The 22,750-nt window shown below is 38.0% G+C and overlaps 1 protein-coding gene across 6 annotated transcripts in view; it reads right to left on the minus strand.

Moving 5' to 3' along the window:
• Positions 1-22,750, minus strand: part of si:dkey-166d12.2 (rap1 GTPase-activating protein 1) — a 103,585-nt gene that overhangs the window by 37,369 nt on the left and 43,466 nt on the right. For 2 of the 6 annotated variants that reach the window (XM_017697837.2, XM_017697835.2), the window contains exons 1-2: positions 19,324-19,453; positions 13,755-13,790 (exon numbers count right to left, since the gene is read on the minus strand). The exons of 2 other annotated variants lie outside the window; for them this stretch is intronic. In XM_017697837.2, coding sequence (XP_017553326.1) covers positions 13,755-13,790; positions 19,324-19,367 — 80 coding nt within the window. In that variant the 5' untranslated portion in view covers positions 19,368-19,453. Of the gene's footprint in view, positions 1-13,754; positions 13,791-19,323; positions 19,455-22,750 lie in introns of those variants that run through there. 2 more of the 6 variants (XM_017697836.2, XM_037534885.1) reach the window with 2 other exon arrangements.

Raw genomic sequence — 22,750 nt, forward strand, 5'->3', positions numbered from 1 at the left:
AGAAATAGTGTAACAGAGAGAGACAGAGAGAGAGAGAGAGAGAGAGAGAGACAGAGAGAGAAAGAGAGGGAGAGAGAGAGAGAAAGAGAGAGACAGAGAGAGTATGAAGAGAGGGAAAGGACAGAGATGTGAAAGAGAGAGAGGAGTGAGAGACAGAGGCAGAAAGAGAAGGAGAAGGAAAAGGAGGAGGTAGGGGTGAGAGAAATAGTGTAACAGAGAGAGACAGAGAGAGAGAGAGAGAGAGAGACAGAGACACAGAGAGAGAGAGAATCACTCTGTAGCTAAGCACAAATCAGTATTTAGCAACCTGTTAGCAGCCAAACATCCACAAAGACAGGTGACAGACAGAACATCACTTGATATGCAGGGTTGTTCAGGGTGAAATACACAGGAACACTTACACACACACACATACACACACACACACACACACACTATTCGTACATACAGACACACACAATGATTAATTTATTAATTATCTTGATTGCAAATTCACTTGAGAGAAGTGTTTTGACACCTGTACATCATTCAGATGAAACTGAATCTACAATTTGTTCCAGTGTTCTTACAGTTTGTTCTACCCACCTTGCGGTCTTATTGCCTGTGCACTCATTATGTGTAGTATATTAACTTCATTCCTATAAGTTAAATTACAGACCCCAAATGTTATTGGTTATGAGATCTTAATGTGTGGGAATGAGATAATTAAGTCATGGCCACAACTTAGTAAGCCATGGGAATTAGATCAAGCCATACTAATCAATGGCCACATTTTAGGATCTCTTTCCCATACCTTACCACGGTCATGACTTAATAATCTCATTACCATGCCTTACTAAGTCACGGTCATGACTTAATAATCTCATTACCATGCCTTACTAAGTCATGGCCATTCTTTATTTTTATTTATACAAGTCACCAGCAGGGGTCCGTATAAATGCATGCTTTGGAAGGACATTTTGAGAACGTATCAGAAGGAATTGATCAGAACACCAAGAATGCCACCAGGAGTTGTTGTTGTTACTCAGAATTTCCTTTGTGTCTTTGGCCTTCAATCTGTAGTAAAAGGAAATCAGTCACTGATATAATAACCCCAGTTGAGTAATATATTTTCTTACCACAGGCCCTTCTCCACCCAAACTACAGATACGATCGAATGGACGATTTTGTGTGGTGCTCCAGTAAACTGAAATGTCTGTCTAGCAGGACATCTTTTATGGATTCTACACAGCGTAGGACAGGGTCAAAAACGTAAAATATTCTCACAGTCACCAACAATACTGACAGGCTGATTAAAGATCAACCTGTCCCGGGTGTTTCCTGCCTTTTGCCCAATAAACGCTGGGATAGGCCCCAGAAAAACTGTGTGTGTGAGATTAAAGATGAAAAGGCTGATTAAACAGAAAGTAGCAATTGTCTATCCATCCTTAAAAGAGACTGAGGAGATTTTCCAGAAATCCTTTTCCTTTTCATGCTGAGCATGCTCTTACTTTCTAAAAATCTGCCTACCTGAAAACTGACATGCACATACCAATGACTGCAGCCTACGTACAATCATCCATACACACACGCACACAAGTTTCATAGGTGTGTGCAAGTAGTGCACATATGCAAATGTTTCAATGTCTATCACCCTAAACGACCCTTTTCTCTCTCTCTCTCTCTCTCTCTTTCTCTCTCTCACACACACACACACACACACACACACACACACACACACACACACACACACACACACCTCTGCCTTCTTCTTTGTCAAATGGCTCATTATCAAAGTATTCTATCTATTAAGGACTCTTTGACTCATTCTTTCTTAAAGGATTTTTTATCCTCCTTTTTGTTGCTACTAGCACAATTAACCCTGCCTAAGTGAACACCATTTAGCATATGTCTTTTCCCAGGGTGTTTGTGCACTCGTCTGTATGTGAGCACGTCTGTGCATGAGTGTAATTCAAGCCTGAGTACTCTTAAAAGGACTACAATTAGACTACTACTCCATCCTCTAATCTATTTCAAAGTGACTGTAGAGTCGAAAATGTTCCCACGAGTCCAAACTGCCTCTACAAAACCTGTACTACACTTTACAAACAACTACAGGACAAAATGACATCAAACAATTCCCAACTGCTTTTAGTTTAGTCACGATTGCAAAATCACATATTTGCACGGCCGCACTACAACAATAAAACAGGTAGTTTCTTTTTACTGTCCCGTTAAGACTAGCATATGTAAATGAGCTCTGTTCTCATTTACATCCCCCCTCATTCAAAAAGCAGTCAGGGCTGAAACACTGTAACTTCAACATGAATAGGTGAAGCTAAACTGCTTCAGGCTGAACAGGCAGATACACACAAATGCATTTCTTTTAGTGAGATCACAAAAACGTACTTCAAAAAGGACAGGTTTTGTGTATGCACTTAGGGCATTTGGAACCAATGTTTACATATTACATGGAAAATGTGGTTTTTCATATGGGCCCTGTAGAAGGTGATGAGAGGTACAATAGTTTCTCAAATGGCAAACAAATGTTTGCAGCCTGTCTGTTTCACTTCTTATACAGATTAGTAAAAAACACTTAGGATGAGGGTTTGAAAAGTTATTTTGGAAGCAACAAACATTTACAAAGAGCAAAGCTGTGCTGTTACTCTAATTGAGTTATTACAAATGATTTGTTATGATGTTCTACAGCATTTGTGGCATTGTACCTATTTATTGACTCCTACAAATATTTGCCTGTGCAAATTTATTGCAAAAGCAACTCTGATGCAATATCAACTGAGTAAACCAAGAGTGAAAGCATAATGAAGTGTGTATTTATCCGTAGCCAAAATTTCTCTGTTCCTATATTTAAACTATTGAAAATTTGAAAAACGTCCTCTGAAGACTTCTTAACCCAGTTACTTGAAGGAGTATTATCCAGAAACAACTGTGATTTTTTTTCAGTAGCAAACAGGGATCTGCAGGTATACAATTACTGAATCCAATGTTGTGGCTCCTTATAAGGCAGCTTCCGTTATTCATCTGATGCAAAAGCCTACCAGTGCTCTGAAAATACTTCTTGCTTCTTATTTACCAGCTTCTTGCTCAGATGTTCCCATTCCACATAAAATGGCACAACAGTTACATTCGGTCACCTCAGCCTTTTCACCAGCATCTTGTTCAAATTTTCCCATTCTACCATAAATGGTGCAGCAGTTACATTCTGGCATATGAGGTGCCAGAATGCTGCAACATTGTGGAACAGAAAATTGAATAAGAAGCTGGTAACTGGAAAGCCTACTTAGTTAAGGTTATCTAACCTTAGCTGAAGCTCAAGAAATTAAGCCAGGAGTTAAAATACTCTAGCTACGGGTGCATGATATGGGGACAAAATATCATATTCTGTAGGGCCGTGTGATAATGGCAAAAATATCAAGATACTTCAAGACATTTTCTGAATACATAATATGCATCACAATATTATATTTTCCTGAGAATTAGGAGGTGCCAACTACTAAGAACCAGTATTCCATGCAGCACTATTAACTACAATGAAACTAGTCTGTAAGATATTAAGAGAGTGAAGAAAGGAAGCTTTAGAGTTTAAGGGGTTAAATTCATTCCATCTCTGTCCTCAGTTCTTACCACAGGTGATGAACTTTAAGCAGAACCACTTCTGACAGACTCAACCTCTTAGTGCTTCCATTCCCCAACATCTCTCCAAACCGCTGATCCACACAGGCCAAAGAGACACAACCAACACACACCTCTGCCAGTCAACTGAGCATTGAACAATTCCTCTGGGTTCCTTTCTCCACGCCTCACTGAGAAATCCACACTCAAGATTGAATCTCTGGCCTGATTGTTGGGTTCTTTGTTTGTTGGCTGTTTCACTCAGAAGAACACGACAGAGAGGCCAAACCAGTTCACAGGTTTTTTCTCTTTACAGCCGTAATGTTACCTGGGGCAGGCAGGTCTGGAGCTGGTCTCAGCTGGACAACCCAGCCCTCAAGGCTGAAATAACTGACAAAAAGAAGGATGGAAGGACAAACTAAAACAATGTTCTCCCTCTCATATATGAGTTTAGAGAATGGAAACTGATCAGTTCCAGAATAACAAATAGTGCTTTATGTTACTTTATTTCTATAACATAAAACACCAGTATGCTTATAGAACTATGTAAAAGTCAAAGATCATTCTTCATTTGATTAATTTCCATTTTAAAATGGCTAATAATTAAAAATTATTCAAAATGGAAAAAAGGAACCTCACAACTTTAAGGCAGCCCGAACACTAACTAGAGCTGAAAAGCCATTTTTTCAGTGTGTTAACTCCAGAGACCAAATCATAATGAAGAGACTCACCAAAAACTCCTAAAACAACATGTCAGCTGAAAGCCCTTAAACAAAACCGAAGACTTCAGAAGCTTGAGAATGAGATACTGTAAGAAAGGTAAGCGGGGACAAAACAAATAATCAAAAAAATAATTTTATATTTAGTCGTCTTTGTGTAAGCTTTGGTTCAATATTTGTTTTCTGCTTTTTTCTTTTTTCCTGATGGTGAAAAACAATGGCCATTTTGACAATTAAATCAACCAAAATTGCCCTCTGACTTTTGTACAGCACTGTATATTCCAGAAATGAATAATTCTGGGCTCTGCAGTTTAGTCCAAACAAGTATCCCAGGCCTCATTTCCCATGGCCAGTAAATCTAAGCTATGTTTCTGAACACTCGCTCTAATTAGCTGGAATCTAGAAGCCGTGCTAGTTAGAGGGCAGAAATGGTCTCATTAACCTTACTGGCATGCAAATTGTGCACATGCCACTGTGTAAAGGGAGACATGCCAAGCACTCAATCAGGTCACAATACAAATAATTATCACAGTAATAATAAAATGATTCTCCTAATGAAGAACACATTTTAGTGTTTTTTGCAATAAATATTACAAGCAAGTCTGGCTGATTCTCTCTCTCACTCTCTCACTCTCACTCTCTCTCTCTCTCTCTCTCTCTCTCTCTCTCTCGCTCTCTCACACACACACACACACACACACAAACACACACATTAACACTTATTTCCTCAGACTCAGTCTCTCTCCGCCCCTTCTTTCAGCAGCAATTGAACAAGTTAATGAGGCGGCAACTCCACTTGAAGAACAGGGAAAACTAATCTAAATGCTTAATTTCTCCTAAGATTGGGGGCTGTTTACTCACTTTGCTGTGTATAAAATCAATGTTTTGCTTGTCTCTTTATGTAAATGTGGTGACCGTAGTTTAACGAAGGTAGCTAAAATAAATCTGAAAAGCGTTCTCTTCAGTAATGTGATATCTCAAAACTCTGGTGGTTATGGTGTCACTAAGCTTATTTTAGAAATTCGACTCCAAAAGGAAAAAAATACAACATAATTTTACACACCTCTTAAGGTTTCAGTCACTTGGGTCAACAGTTTAGCAGTGAGTCAAGGGGGACAGAACTTGGATTATGGTTAGGATTAGTAATTTTGAAGAAGTTCTACTACTCTTTGATGGCTAATTTCTTCTCTATAGTTTTAAGATCTTTGCTTCCCTCACTGTCTGCTGTTGGCTGATCAGTTATCAAGGCAATGTTCAGTAGTTTTCACTTCAGCTCAAAGGACTTTACATTGTAAGCTCACACTCAAGCAGTTTCTACCAGGTTAGTTAGTATCTTGAAATTATTTTTTGTTAAATACTGACTTAGTATCTCAAAATAATGACTTATTGTCTTGTGATTTTGAGCAAATAATTGCTTTTGGATGAAAAATATATTTTTTGATAAGATAGAAGGACTTCTGCATAAGGGCTTCCACACAGGATAAGAAAGATATCAGATAGTCAATTTAAAATGAATTATTAAATATTTTTTCCAGCACCTATCTTTATTCTTATTCTGAGAGAAAAAAAAATGAATTGTCAGTCTAGTTAAAGAGCTGGGATCCCCAGAGTAACAAAAAAACAAAATGTTTTAGAACAAGACAGTTATTTGTAGAAGAAATGCGCACCAACATTTACTAAACATGCTGATTTTCTGTTTTACATGCTAGCTTCTATTTATTGTTAGTGTTCTGGCTAAACTTTCCTTTAACAAATTTTACTAGACCAGAAAAAGAAAAAATACTCAAAAATGCAATCCCACAAACTAAACCCCCCTCGTACACCTGCTTCCACAGCTAATGAGATTTTAAAAACTGTGCTCCACTTCCTGTGATGTCCTCCCAGTGGTCTGAATGAAGAGAAACCCTCTCCCTCTCTGCCAGCTGCTATACCACACACAAACACACACACACACACACACACACACACACACACACACACACACACACACACACACACACACACCAGGTGCCAGGTAAAATGATCTCAGCAGGGGAATAACACTGATTACATAACAAACCTGTACTGTAGATGTCCTCTCAGGTTCTTTCATAATCAGTATGTAACTGATGAATACTGACTGTACTGTAATGAGTTAACTAAGCCATGTGGATCCCATAACAGCAACCACTTCACTGACTGTAATGAACAGAACCTGCATTTCTAGCACACCCTTTAAATGCTGCAACAGATTTAGATCTGACTAGAAGTCAGCTGGTCCTGCACAAGGTACCCACTGTTTATTCCCAAATGCTCTTTTAGGTCATGATGGTGAGATTCCTTCAAGTATTTCTATTTCAATTCACATCACAAAGCAGACAATTTCAAGCTCACTCATGTCTTCTCTAATGTCTCTGAAAATGCAGATCAAAAGCAAAACATTTTGAAGTCTCATTTCACACAGCACAAAAGAAAAAAGTAATCATCAGTCATGTTCAGTGTGTGTGCAGTATTCTCTGTGCATAGTGTGTGGGAGAAGAAGCAATGTACTAGTGTAGTAGGGTCATATGAGAGTTATACAAGACAGCATATGGAGCTACAGAGACATAGCCTGAGGAATAAAACACCCCAGTATCTTCTCACTAACAGCGCCCCCAAACACTGTCTGTTTCCAACTTATGTCTTCACAACTCAATTTCTCACTGAATAATTAAATAATTAATAATTTCTCATAAATGATTATCGATTGGACTGACATCCAATCGATAATTGAATAATTGGACATCCAATGATGTCAGGTTGCACTGACATCCCACTTAATGAATATGCTTGAAAGGTTGATGCTAGCTCATCTGAGACATCTGGTCAAAACAGCTCTTGACCCTCTGCAGTTTGCATAGCAGGATGGCATTGGAGTGGATGGTGCGGTTATCTACCTGCTGGACAGAACAAACTCTCACACATGAGGCAGCACTGTGAGGATCATGTTCTTCGATTTCTCCTGTACATTCAACACCATACAGCCTGTGCTGTTAGGGGAGAAAGTGCTGCTGATGCAGGTGGATAAATCCATCATCTCGTGGACAATGGACTATCTGACTGCATGACCTCAGTATGTGCGACTGCAGGGCTGTGTCTAAGACATGGCTGTGTGCAGTGTTGGGGCACCCCAGGGAACTGTGTTAGCTCCATCCCTGTTCAACCTGTACACTTCTGACTTCAGGTACAACACAGAGTCATGTCATGTCCACGGCCATTGTGAGGTGCACAAGGAATGGACAGGAGGAGGAATCCAGGAAGCTGGTGAAGGACTTTGTTGACTGGTGTAAGCTGAACCAGCTGCAGCTAAACATCAGTAAAACTAAAGAGATGAGATTTTTTTGGCGTGTGCACTAAGGTCCTTTGGACCTTCTACCAGTCTGTAGTAGTGAGTCCTCTATTCTATGCCATTGTGTGCTGGGGCAGCAGCATTAACAAAATTGCTCTGAACAAAATGAACAAACTTATTAGGAAGGCTGGCTCTGTTGTAGGAGTCAAGCTGGACTCTTGTAGCAGAACAGAGGACTCTCAACAAGCTGGTAGCCATCTTGGACAACACCTCACACCTTCTGCATGCTACACTGGATGAACAGAGAAGTACATTCAGTGGCCGTCTGTTACAGCTGCACTGTGTTAAAGAGTGCCGTGTGAGATATTTCTTACCTACTGCTATAAGGCTCTACAACAATTTCTCTGCTGCAGAGAAGGTATTGATCTTCTACTGTCTGAACTGCGCTGAACCACATCACTGTATCCTCTTTGATTAATACACACTGTGCAATATATCACAACTATTACTGTAATGACACTTTTCACTATGCACTTTACACTACAATATTGACGTAACTCAATTTTAGTCATGTCTTTAATATGTGCTGTTAGACTACCTCATACCACTCAGTGCCTGCTGTCTGTAAATACAGCGAATCTGTCTCATATGCCATGTGAATACGTAAATAGATATACTTTTATACTTTATTTTATTTCTCTTTAACTTATGTCTAGATTTATTTCTATTTTGTATTTTTCTGCATAGTCTATGTAAGCTTATGTGTAATTATATGTCTTGCTACTGAAACACTGTCTGTCTGTCTGTCTGTCTGTCTAAATAAGCATCCATGCAGGCATCTTAAGCAACCCAACTAGCTAAAAGAGATATATCCTATAGCTGATTTCAAATGCCACAACCATCTGTCACTAGAAGTCCAGGAGAGAACAACTGCCCTGCTCTCTGGAACATTACTTGGCAATACTGATAAAATTCAATATAATGAATTTTCAAGTATAATAAAAGGCCTCATATAAGGTAAAATCAAAATTCTCTTGCTTCCAAATAAGAGAGTTTAATGTGGTATGTAAGCACTGTTCAAGCATAACACTCACTCTATAACCTACTGTCGATATATGGAAACTATGCAGCAAAAACTATTTTGAAATCATTGTTTGAATTCAAACAACAGATGTACATACACTGAGCAGCAGTCTGAAAACATGTAGCAGTATCTAAAAGGATGAGATGGCTGGTATCACATGTCTCAGAGAATGAGCACTTTTATCTTCACACTCCAAGATAGACTGAGGAGATTCAGAAAGTGAGAATTACAGATGACCTACATCCTGCAAAATCACATGCAAAAGTATTTGTGCAATATCTCCAGTGTAATAGTATACTCAGATTATAAATAGCCAGCTAACAAGATTTGTTTCAAAGCCATTTCAACTCGTCAGTTCATCAAGCAATTTTAACTTGAGGCAAAGGGTAATTGGGCTCAAATTATAAAAAAAATAAAAAAACAATAAAAATGCTGATATAAGAATTTCACATGACAGTGTAAAAAGCACCTTAGCGATACCAATGGTAAAACCCTGGGATTAACATATTAACTTCTGTCAGGTGCCCTTGGCCACAACATTTCACATTTTGTTAATTAAAAATGCAAAAATGCGTCCTGACTTTTTAATCAGGGTGTGTGCTTTGTGTTGCATTTTAACAAACAACTAGACAAATTCAATTTTCACACATTCACAAATATGCACGTACAAGCCTTGATGATATCTATAAATACTCAGCATATAATAATTTATTCTTATGTAGGTTTCTCCTTTTTAAATGACACAGACAAAAGCTACATGCCTTGAGGATAAACTTCAGACAAACAATATGTGTATTAATGTAAAGATTTTTAAAGGCATTTCCTTATTTTTTGGTATTGCATGCTTTTTTAATATTAATAAAATGTATATATATAATTATTTTATAAATTTCTATGCTTCTTACCAAAGATTCTTGATTTTGGCTGCAAGATTATCTTGGTGGCTTGAGCAGTCAATGCAATGTTTCTGTGTACCATTGGTCAAATCACAATGCACAATGTAACTATGGTAGCACCCCATATTATCACTATTTATATATACTGCTCACAGCAATGCATCACTGCAAAAATACAGCAAAATAATTCAAAACAAATCCTCTGGGCTTGGTTATGGAGGAGAATACTGAGAAGCTCTTTGGAAGGGATTTATTTACCCATTTGCATGCCTGGAAAAACAACCCAGAGTCTCAATCCTTCCCAAGACAGGTGAACTCTTTTCTGTACTCCTTTGACTCTAAGAAAACCAAAAGTACATGCTTTATACAGAATGCATGAAAGTTCTCCTGTAGATTCAGCACATTAACCAATCCACCTGTTTGGTTATTGCTATCATATTGGACATCAATTGCAGAATCCAGCAAGTCAGAGCAGAGCTGTTTAAGCAGCATTTCAAAGCTTTCCAAGTTTGTTGTTTACATTTGAGAATTCACATCCAAACCACACAAGAGTCCTGCAATCACTCTAACAGATACAACATACAGTTCCTATACCATTGCCATGTCTATTAAACACTATTGTTCTGACATCACAATTTTTCTGTCTCCAAACATACTCCTATTGTCAGTTTTCTTGCAACCCAGACACAGCCACTGCATATTCGTATTCCAGGCACAGTGCTGTGCTTTGAGAAAGGACAGACATATTTAAGAGTGGAATTTTTCAGCACAACACTTTTATTAATACCCCTGTCCAAAACTTTCTGTCACTCATATATCCAAAAACTGTGACTGAATTCCTATATCCTCCCTCAATCATCCGCTATTGCCCAATTCTTTCTCCTTTATGGCGAGGACAGCTCATGTAGGAGTTAAATCGGAAATTAGGAGGTGTGAGAGCTCCACTTCTTTCATGGGGGCCAACACTGTAGAAACAATAGTGTTAAATTCATATGAAGTCATAACTTTCCCCACATACAGCCACCTGACAGGACAAGAGGTTTCTGAGGTGTTTATGTTTTTCCTAGTCATTTTACCATAAAATTCTACATCCAAATATTGTCACATCCAAATATTGTACTGTTTTCTAGGTATTTTGATTTATTTGTTAAAAGTCTATCATTTACCATACTAAGGACAGAAGATCAGTGTGCATGAAATTTGGCTGGCATGTCATTGCATCTCATCTCATCTACATTGTTTGCACAAATCTGCCACACTGTACTTGGACCCTGATGATTGCCATCTGCAACATAATGTGTACAGTCATTTGGCTCTCACAGTGGTTAAAACAGTCCACAGCAATGAATGTGTTCTACATCAATTTCAGACATAAACTAAATGGAAGCTTACTGTCTTGGTTGCTAACAATGATAATATTCACATTTCAACCTTGTTTGCAAATATTTCTAAAGTTACTTTAGAAAGAAATCCAAATATGCAGAAAAGAAAATGCACCACTCCTGAAATGTGGCTCTCTTTTCACATTCCAGTCATGTTATCCTCTGATTCACATTTAGTAATATTGTCTTACTTGTCCAGCCAAACAAGCAAATGTCTTCTTTCACCATTAGGTCAGTATAAACATGCGCTGCAGACAGCACTGGAGCACAGATATTAACAAATGAACAAGCTAGCCTGCTCTACCTACCACCACAGCCCAGCCTGGCGACACTTAAACACCTACATTTAAACAACAATGCTCTATCTTTCAGTAGATTTCTACATCTTTGGTAAAGGACATGCTTTTTTATAGAAGGAGTCATGGAAAAGTGGCTGTAGCTATAAATGAATGAAAAGGCTTTAAAATAAACCAAACAGGATCTTGATTAACATTAAAAGTTTTGAGCCTAGGCTATTGACTGACCCTGTGCAGCTCTGTATCTGTGAAATGGTAGCAGTCCAAGAGGGTCTCTTCCCCACATACAGGACAGCAGGGCACAAGATGAGCTGGTAAAAGACACTATTTTAAATGTATGTATTAACATTTCATTACTTGTCTTGCAGAGCTGTCAAATACTGCTATTTACTGGCTAAAGAAAACTGTGATCATATTTGGGATGGAATGTGTGAAGAGTTTATTAAATCCAAATAGAATAGTTATCTAGATCTCATAAAGATCATGTTATTAATGTGCACAGTGGAAAGGACAAGGCGTGGAAAAGACTGAACAATAAACCACCTAAAAAGCAAAACATTAAAGCTGGGCATTCTTTTATTTCAGTAAATCAGCTTATGGGAACACAGACTTGTAAAAATAAAAGAAAAATAAGAACAAAGCTCATTTTTTATTTGCTTTTATCAAGCCTGATTGATGTGCAACTGTGCTCTTGTGGCCTGATGTGCACCAGCTGACATCAAATGAAAGGGTGTTTCATCCTTCAGGATATTTTTCGTCCTATTCTCCTATTTACTCCGAGACAAAAGTGTCACCAGCCTTCAGAAGCTGGAGTGACACTTGAGCAGAGTGTAGTGGACAAGACAAGAGCAATGGGAATGGGGATATGTCAGCAAATGCCCCAAATGTTCCCTCCTAAATGTGTTTAATCAAGACAGAGCTAATCAATCAGGCTTTGACTGAGGTAGCCTAGGACAAACTGAGGGCCTGTGATTCAAAGGATAATGGAGATAGTGGAAATTATGGTTTAGACAGAATGGCAGACTGATGAGTAAGATTGATCTGAACAGTGCTAATCACCAGAGCATTGTACCTTTCAACAATACTAATTCTGACAGCAGCGCTGTGTTTGGCTTTGTCTGATGCTCAGTGCTAAAATTACATGCATGATCTGAACAGTGTGTTGGACAAAAATATAGGCAAGTAAAACTTTTAATGACTCTGGGATATTTATCTGCCCAGTGGAGACAACAGGCAGACTTCAAAACTTGGAGAGTGTCATTATACTTAGAATTTATGCTAATGCAGCACACTGTGGAACAACTCTGTGTGTGTGCATACGTGTGTGTGTATATATGTGTGTGACGCATACGCAAGAAAGAAAGCCTGTCTCTCTTAGGAATCTGTTCACATTACTATGCGCTGCTGGGCTCAGCTGGGGTGATGCACACAGAAACTTAAACCTGACCATAATTACATTTAAAAGAAGTGCAATCATCTCACTCACTTTCTGTCATCCAATTTCACTTCTTCCCCTAATTCTTTGTTCTCTCTCTTTAACTTCCTCTGTCATTATAAATTAGAAGTACACAGTGCCTGCACGATTCACATCCATTGTGACAGCTTTGGCATTAAACCTGACTGCAGTATGTAAGAGCTCTGAGTAGGTTTGGCTGAAATTGTAGTGCTGTTTGCCTATAGGCAAAGGTGGAAAATGTACAGAGAATTTGACAGAGAAGTCAAAGTATGACAAAAACATAAAAGTATGACAATCCTAACACAATTACCATTGGTGTGCTAATTGTGCAGTTTAATTTTGCACTGAAATTTGGTGGGATGTTTTGACAAAATATAACATATTAAGTATTGGAACCCAAAACTTGGTAAGAGACAAATTCTAGGAAAAAAAAACAAATCTTTGAGATTTACAAAAACCACTTTGAAAGCCTAAATAATGAAAATGAATATATATATTCATTTTCATTACACACACACACATATAATCTGCAAAAATGCCCCTCAGCATGTTTAAGATATAATAAGGAAATAGACAATGAGTTTAACTACTTGGACAAAACTTTATCAAAAATTCGGGACACCTCCAGTCCAATTGCATATTTTGTTGATTTTCAAGGTTTAAATCATAGAACACATCCTCTACAGGGAACAAACTTAAATATGTAATTTTTTTTGCTAATTTCAGTCCACAATTTCTATTTATCTGTTGAGTTTAACAAATTGAAAAAAAAAAACAATATATAAAATGAGCGTTGATTACTTTTTGATGTTTTTTCCCAAATGTATTCAATTGAGTAAATAAACAGTTATTGTGTATTCAAATATGCAGAAGTGTGCTATGTTTGGGTGCCTAAACAAGTACCCAGGGTGTACTTGTAGCCCTGGCCTTATGTTGTGCACCCCTGGTTTAGACTAATATGTATTCGACATTTGACATTGACAGGAGACAAGGATGACTCACCAATGACTTCTAGCCTTTGAGAAAGATTTGTCCACTCTGCAAAGACAAAAAAAGGTTTTACTGACCACAAAATTAAACAGTTTTTTTGTTTAAACACTTTTTGTTGCCTGAATCAAAAAGTAGACTCTTTTCTAAATATCTTCACTCTATTTAACATTCTTGCTCTATATCACAGCAGTGGCCCTTTAGCATTCTAAACGAAAAGGCCAATCAACCTAGTGCCAACATACGTCGTGGCCTTTGGCAACCAATAGTCAAATTTATGGTAAGAAGTCAGTCTTGAGTTACTGGGGGTTTGCCTTGCTAATGAGAAAGCACCGAAGCACATCCTTACTGAGAAAAGGCTATTGCCACTGTTTTTAATTGAAAAACTTAAATATTGCCTTAATCTTCATTAAAGTGTGAAAAGCAGTGACTGAGAATTTCAATACTTCATCCTGTTAATGCGCATTCACAACACCGTAATACATTCTGCCAGGGTACGCCGACGTACTTAAAGCAGGCATAAAACCTTGAGCAGGGCATCAAAGGTTCTGGAATGCTAATGAGAAAGGCCAAGGCTACAGCAGCTACGAGGAGACAGTTTCAGCTTTACGAGGCAGCTGGCATTCTGCTTCAACTCCATCCATTTAATATACCCCATGCAGCTTAAAAGCACACTCTGTGGTTTTATAGCAAAGTGGTAGTCCTGTGACTTAAGTTGCTATAAAACTGGAGAAACTAAAATGGCCCTTTTGCAGATAGAGCGCTAAATGTGAGAACCAATAGACTGTAACCTTTGATGGTTTGTTCTCAGTTCTCATTTTGTTATAAAACAATGGAATCAAGCTCCTCATATATTTCACACACAAGGTCTTAGGCCATTTTCAGAACATATACTACTGCAGATAAATACTATGCAAAAGTGAGAGACACCACCCATTCATCTATTTGGCTTCCAATAAAATAAAACCGCCCTTAAGTTAAACATGAAATTACACGGAAACCTCAACACATACATTATCAAATGTTTTAGTATGTATTCAGTGTGTTTACTTATTGTCTTTATTACAGCTTCCGTTCTTTTCAAGAGACTTGCTTTCAGTTTTCCAAAATATCTGCAGGCATTTTTTTCCACATCTCCAAAGTTCAGACTTGGAAGTTGGTTGCATTTTCTGTTTTCCACGATCCAAGGAATTCCAAGGAATAATACAAATCCATAAAGTCCATAAAACATTATTCCACATCTATTCTTGTATGTAATGGCCATTTGGTCTTTGACTTTAGCCTAAACATTTATGCACTCACTTATATATCTAGGTTGTAGCTCCACCCTGCTGGTGTCCAGTTGATGGAGTGTGAGCCCCAATGTCTACAGAAGACTCTTTTGTCATGCACAATTTGTATTAGCCATCCTCCAGCCTTATATCAGTGGTCAGTGTCCTGTAAACATATTTGCTTATGGCTCGATATTTTTAATCTAGTCTGACAGAAATTGATCAATGATGAATGAAAAGGGGGGGCTGACCAATTGTACATCTACAGATAGTGTATTTGCACACATATATAATGGACATACAAGGTGAGTGGACCTCATAAAGTGGCCAGTGAGCGGAAGCACAAAGTAGGTGCCTTTCACTTAGTTTAACAGCTGCTTCGCTGTACTTGGCTAGATGTTGGTACAGTATTTTTCACCAATTACCAGTAGATGTCTCTGCTCAGTCAAAGGACTTTTTGCAACTTTTTAACCATTTTCTACTATTCTATTTATTACCACCCTCTCAAAACACACCACGTGCCAAATGAACTGTCTTGGCAGCTGAATGGAAAACAATGCCATTTAGTGCTGATCAAAGAACAGTTTGTTCAATCCATGTCCAAACCATTCCTGTTTAAAGTGAACCCACTATGCTGGCCACAGATCAGCAGACAGGGCCAGTTTTGCACCCTGCTGAGCCTGCTGTTTGTGTCTCAGTGCCTACAGCATAAATGTCAGAGCTCCTCAGGCGGAGCCGAGCATCAATCAAAATACCAGTGGGTTCACTTGGATCTTGCTGACGGGAGGGAAAAAAGCCACTGTTGTGTCAACAGCACACATCAACATCCCACCTCTTGAAGCAAACTAACAAGTTGAGAAAGTTTGTTGTCTAGCAAAACTTGCCTTGTAGTTTACACAATCTCATGTTTCATTTGTGCGTATGTTATACTAACAAGGACAAATTTTGAGATAAGCCTCCAGAATGCCTCATATTTCAAAAGCACTTGAAGTCTCAAGGCTTAGACTTGACAAAAGCAAGGTTGCACAATGATTTGCTTTGGTCAGCATTGGTCAGATTACAAGATCTCTCAAACTGATATTTGATCATGTATTTAGTCCAGAAGGGCATGTTTAAGCAACTAAAATATCTGCATTTAATTAACTTTAACACATTTGTAAACATTCACTAATAAATGTTATGCTTCTATTTAGGGCTAATTTAGGCAGATGTAGGTAGATCCCAATTTCTACATTATAAATATTTATGTATCAGCATCAGAAGATATGCACATAAAAAACATTGAATATAGGCATCAGCTTATATTGGTGCATCCCTAGACAAAAGTATTGTGAATAGATAAGTAACTATATAAGCATTTTGTGTATCTAAAACATTTGGACCAAAATGGTGAGAAGTGCCACTTTAAGTTCTCTGCCAAAAAAGAAAAGAGGCAGAAAGTTTTGGCCAAAAAATTACACAAATAAAATGATTAAATAAGAATAAAAAGAATTGTTTGAACTGAACACAATATGGCCAGATTTTCATATGCTTCTGCAACACTTTGTGTATGAGTTTGTTTCAAACCATTAAGAGTATGATGTAAGTAAACAGCTTGCCCTTATTTCTGCAGTTAGTCACAGTAAATGTCACCTCAGCATAGCAGAGAAACATGTTAGCCCTGATTTGTGAAGAAACAAAGAGCCTGTTAACAACTACAACATGAAGATGGAGGTGAGGGCAGGAGTGTGTGTATGCAGTGATTAGTGTTCTCTGTGCGAAAACACAGACATATAAAGAAATATTCACGCTCACTCTCTTCTTCTCTCTCTCTCTCACTCACACATACACACAAATGCAGCCACATACACACTGCACTGAGTATGACCTCTCAGTTTGAATCAGGACTTTCACATGAACAGTCAATGTGTTAAATGAAGACTGAGGGAAAAGACCACCCAAACCAAAGCAATCATAATGAAAACCATTAGCTCAGAGTGATGTGTGTTCCTGAATGTCACAGAACAGCAGCTTCTGCCATTAGCGCAAAGCCATTTATAATTTTCAATTAAAGGCAGATGCAGTGCACGATGTCACACAAAAATATTGCATAAAATGCTGCCATTATCTGTTAATGGCAATTTCCTCTACTTTAAAAAGAACATTCCCATAAAGTCATGAGAGATGGCAGCTAATTGGTTTCTAATGCCATTGTTCATTTTTCAGTCCCTATTGTAAAAAGACTTATTTAAAGGACACGGCACATTTTGAATGTCTCAAGTGGTCTTTAAATGTAACATTTTATACGCCTACGGCATTAGCAATTTAATCTGAGAAAAAAACTGTGCTGCAAAACACATTATTTATTATCAAAATTATTTAGCAGTATTGACTTATTCGATCACTGATTAAGACTATTACAACTAACTTAGCAACTGTTTTCCACTTACTTATAGCACTAAAGTCTTCATTTGTTGAAGTTCCAAAAACAGCCATTAAGTAAATGTTGTCATGAAATATTTCTGAAGAGACTGGATATAAGAAATATCCATATATAAGAAAATCCACTTGCAAGGGAAAAGTCAAAAGAAACTGAAGTTCTTATAAAATGTGTAAAAGCTATTACTGGCATCTCAGATAAACAGCACTTAATGCTTTCATCTTTGAGAATAAAATCAAGCTCTACTCTTGATTCAGATCTGAAACAAAAATCCACAGGTCTTCCTGTTCATCCTTCCACTGTGAGAAGAAACTTAACACTATGTCTCAGATGCGTAGCTGTCAAGAAGCCATTACAGAGAAAAGGAAATAAGTAAAAAGAAGAACATTTTCAAATTAAACAAGGAAGCTGCTAATGTTCTCAGAACAATATACTGACCACCCCAGTGTCCAGACCTCAACATCAGTGAATGTGTTTGGGATAGCTTGGATTGTTAGAACCAAAATGCAACCACCTTCTAAGACTGAATTTTGGAGGTTTGGATGTGTGCAGATTTTTTTGAAAAACTGAAATCTCTGGTCCTCACATCTCCAGAAAAGATTGGAAGCTGCACTAAAGGCAAAGCATGAACACAATATATCCTGAAAAATAAGATATTACATTTAGTTGTTGAAGCTTCTGTGTAATTTTCTGTGAAAGATATGTTTCAACTTTTTTTCCTGGTGCTGAAAATAAAATGAACTACTTGCACCAGGCTGTTTTGATTGGAAATTAAATAAATAACAGGTCTGGATAAGCAAGTTGAGTTTAAAGCCATGGGCCCGTATTTATTCAGAGTAACACAGTGGTGTTTTATGACCCAATCTCTTTGCAGTGTAAGACACAGCACATTTAAACCTGATCCTAGATCTGCAACCCTACATGCCATAGACCTATACGGGCCTAAAAAGAACATCAACCTGCTTTTGTCTCATTTGCAACAATATGGGCCAGAGAGCAGGTCTCGTTCACACACAATCACAGGCTTCAGATTATCAAACTAAGCTATGATAATTATAACAGCAGTGAAGATGAGGAACACTACAATAGATTAGTTCTGATTTTTATGGGGGCTTCTAATCCCCCTAAAGGCCAGGCCCCTGCACTGCCTGCACAAGTGTTCTGCGCTGCATTTGCTACAGCACAATTTCCTGTACTCTTCTCCACATGGTGGGATCTTGTTGAGCAAATGAAAGCACTCAGTGGAGGAGAGCAGACACTTTGTTCCTTGTCCTTGATTTTGTCTCATTACTGCATAGCCTGTAGACATTAAGAGAACCCAGCGTCTTGCTTAGCACTGACCTTGGTTGCAAATGCCAATGCTAATTTAATAACAGCAAGGGGTGTCTGAAGCCAAAAAAGCTTCCAGTTGAAAAGCTGTTTGTTTATGTACTGTAGTGTTGACCACTTAGCTTCTTAAAAGAGCCCGCATATAGGCCTGCACTTGGGATCACATAAAAAAATATTCATAGTAATTATCAAATTTTGAAGGTTAATAACTGAAAAATAAGCCTAGGACTGAAGCAGTTAAAGGAAAAATGTTTCAATTTAATATTTATTTGCTGCATCGGTACCATAGAGGTATATTACTATAGATGATAATCCCTGTATTTTCTCTGTTCTTAATATAAGAATAGAAAACCTGTTGATTCTAAAGACCCTTATGATAGAAGTCAATGATCAGGTGCTGAAGCAACAGGTGCTGGCGTACAGAGAAATGTGTCAAAATTATTGCCAGTGGTAATCATCGCTACACATACAGATGTGGCAGGTGGAGAGTATCTTAAAAAAGCCGGAGTATTCTTTAACAAAGAGCACACATATATGCATATAGTGACTGTTCTCTCTTTCTTACCCTCCATAGGCTCCAAAAGTGAAGCTCCTCTTCCTGTAAGCCATGCTGTGCAAAAAATTGGATTTCTCAAACCAGTATAGCTACAAACAAATCAACAATGAGCTATTCTCACTCTCTCTTTCTTTCTCTCTCACTCTCTCTCCCTCAGTTGACTGACTCAATCTGTTTGCTAATGTCCTGCGCCTCAGTCTCCATGTCCCTCCTTTACTGCCCTCCCTCCCTCCTTCCTCTCCCTCCCTCAAGCTTTTCCTCACGCCTGAGCAGAGGAGAGAGGTGTGTCCAGTTATATCAGTATCCATGGCTATGAGCAGGTGCTTAGAAGGAAACTCATTGCCTTCCAGTCAGGGATAAGCTGAGAAGCAGCTACTCAATCTCACCTTCATCCACTTGGAGTATGGCTCCTCTCAGAGTGTTCTCAGCCATGAAAAAATGGAAAATGGAATATCAGTTATAACTAATGGACATTTAAACTTGCAGCACCTTTCAAAAATGACTGAGAAAATATAATCCAAAGAATATGTAAAGAATGCCAGCCTCATTCATTTGAAAGCTATCATAAATTACCACCACATTTTTAATAGGCCACGATAATAATAGGACACAGGTTGAATAAAGGACTCCAGGTCAAAGTTGTTTTTGAAAAGTGGCCCCTATCACATCCTGTGGTAAACAAAATTTTTCCAAAGCTGATGTGTTTTGCTCGAGGTTTATTTTTTCCTCTGAATGTCAGTGGATTCTCTAAATAATAAGGTCATTGAAGTATACAAATTGAAATACAAATATTTAAAATAAAATATTTATGTTACAAATTTTACGATGGCATTTCTATGAGTGCTTGTCCCAGGTGTGAAATAATCCGACACCACCAACATTTCGGATGCTTTGGTTTATCTATGGGTACACATTCCTTAGTAGTGGAGAAATTGCTTCTATTCTCTATTTCTGATATCAATACTGTATTTAAATGTCACAACAATATTCAAAATAGTGACAGATTCTTAAAAGTCTGTAAGTCTACAACTACAAATAGCATTTCAGCACATACGTAGCTGTTATTGTTGAAAAGCACACAGGCATGACGGCGCAAACACAGCTTTTCGGAACCCCAGATACCTGGGTGTTTACTGTAGAGACACTCTACATAGCACCTTATCTCACCTCACATCAGCTGACAGCCATGTGGCTGTGTGTGAGGAAACATCTCTCTCCCTTGGTTCACATTAGCAGGCACTGCCAAGTTCATTTTCGGTGACGCACATATAGGGTTGAATCCAATTATAACCGCACACAACACAGGTGCATATCTCACTAATGATAAGCAAGCAGCTGGCTTAGAATTTCAAATGCTATGAATGTACCTAGATATCATGCAGTAAGGAGAACCAATCCAATACAATGACATCCTGTGCCATTGCTGGCAAACCTCAACAATGGCGCAGCACTTTAAACGCTGTGTACATGAGTATTTATATGAAGACCATCAACTTGCTCTTTCCACTTTCGATGTCCTCATGTTGCCCTGGTAAGAACGTCACGTCTCTTGTCCTGCGGTGACCGCAGATTTCATTAGATTTGACCGGAGTGAGTCCTGCTCACTCAGGCCTTCATAAAAAGAGTTATCCTCATCCTGAAGGTGACTGGACGCTCGCACTGTCCTTCCCATCAAGGTCTACGAATTACCCTCAGTGCACAGATCCCCAGAATATCACTCTAATATGTAAGGGTTAGTGATATGGGAAAAAACTATCATTATACTCAAGACATTTTCAAACTATAGGTATTACAATATTTAGAGAAAATTGCAAAGGACAAAATGCACTGGCGACACAAAACTGACATTTGAAAAATCAATGTTAAAATATGCAAAAACATCAGGAAAACAGTAAAAAATATTTAAGAAAATTAGATGACTTAACATTTGGGATGACATTCCATTACCTGCTTGTTAAAAATGCAGTTTATGCAGTTACTATTTACTGGTAGGTGTTGATTACAGGCTCTCTATAATTGGTCTGAATCTGCCTTATTATAATAATATTATAAAAATTATATTTAAAAATAATATAATAATGTTGTTGTTCAGTATTCCAGAAGTATTGATGATAACTATGATATATACAGAAAAGCATACTCTGAAATAATTCATCAAGATAATCATAATTTGCATTTAATGCAGACTACATTCAACACACACATCCTAAAAGTGCACCTGTTTTATGATCACCAACAGACTTGTATCTTATCAAAATAATCACTTAACACAGGTGTGCTCAATCTTGGTCCTGGACATCTACAACTCCAAACAGTAGTTTAGCTCCAAGCCTAATCTAACACACCTGAACCAAGAGTCAGAGGAATCTGAATATTAGAGCCAGGTGTGCTGGATTTGAACTCTTCAGTGTAGTAGATCTCCAGTACCAGGTGTGAGTTCCCGAGACCCTAGAGTTTGAACTCCAAGAAAATATCAACAACCACACTTGGCTCCAAATTATCAAACAACTGCTCCCACCTACAATCTTCCAAAACACACAAAGAAAACAGCATGCCTTAAACAAGAAGCAAACCATGACCAGAACTGTGGTCTGGTAATTATAATTCACCAACACGGTCAGAGTTAAAATATAACTGCAACACTGTCAAGGACAAACAAGTCAGTTTCATAACAGATGAATTAATAGAGAGCAGTCTGGTAGCCCTTGGTGTTTAACCTCTGTTTCTCCAGGACAGAAGGTGTCTAGACTGCGTTGAGTTCTCTAATCCCATTTAAATGCCACAGCACCACTAGGGTCATTCCATCAGAGCTGATGATAATAATAACAATTTAGCTAAAGGCCATTATACATTGAAAGAGACCATTATGCCTTACGGGGCACATTGCCTTCATAGCTAAAAATAACACTTTCATTATAGATAAATAAGGAATGGTTATTTGTACAACAACTGACTAAAGTCTCAACAAATAACATATTGTCCAAAAACACATTTATCTCCATTTTTGTTGATTTTTCTGCATGATTTGAACCCAGCGGCTGTTCTTCATGTTGTGTAAAAAAATCATTATGAACGGGCTAATAGAAATGCTCCAAAATCACTGGGAATAAACATCTTAGCATTCACTTACCTTGAAAGCTAAGAATGCTTTTGCCTTCACCTGTAAAGTTACTATTTTGTAGATGTTTCTCTTTGGACAGTGACAATATTATTTCTAATTTTTCAGTTTTTATTCTGTCTGCCTTTTGCCTTTCTTAGTGCTTCCATTCTTTTCAAGAGACTTTCAGTTTTCATAGAAATCTGGAGAGATATTTTTCCACACCTCCAAAGTTCAGGCATAGAAGTTGATTGCAATTTCTTCTTTTCACAAGCCACATAATCCCAAACACATCCAAAGATGTTTGACAATTTTCTCTTCTTCTCAGCTTCTTGACAG

The sequence above is a fragment of the Pygocentrus nattereri genome, chromosome 26, assembly GCF_015220715.1.
Source record: "Pygocentrus nattereri isolate fPygNat1 chromosome 26, fPygNat1.pri, whole genome shotgun sequence".
Lineage (NCBI taxonomy): Eukaryota > Metazoa > Chordata > Actinopteri > Characiformes > Serrasalmidae > Pygocentrus > Pygocentrus nattereri.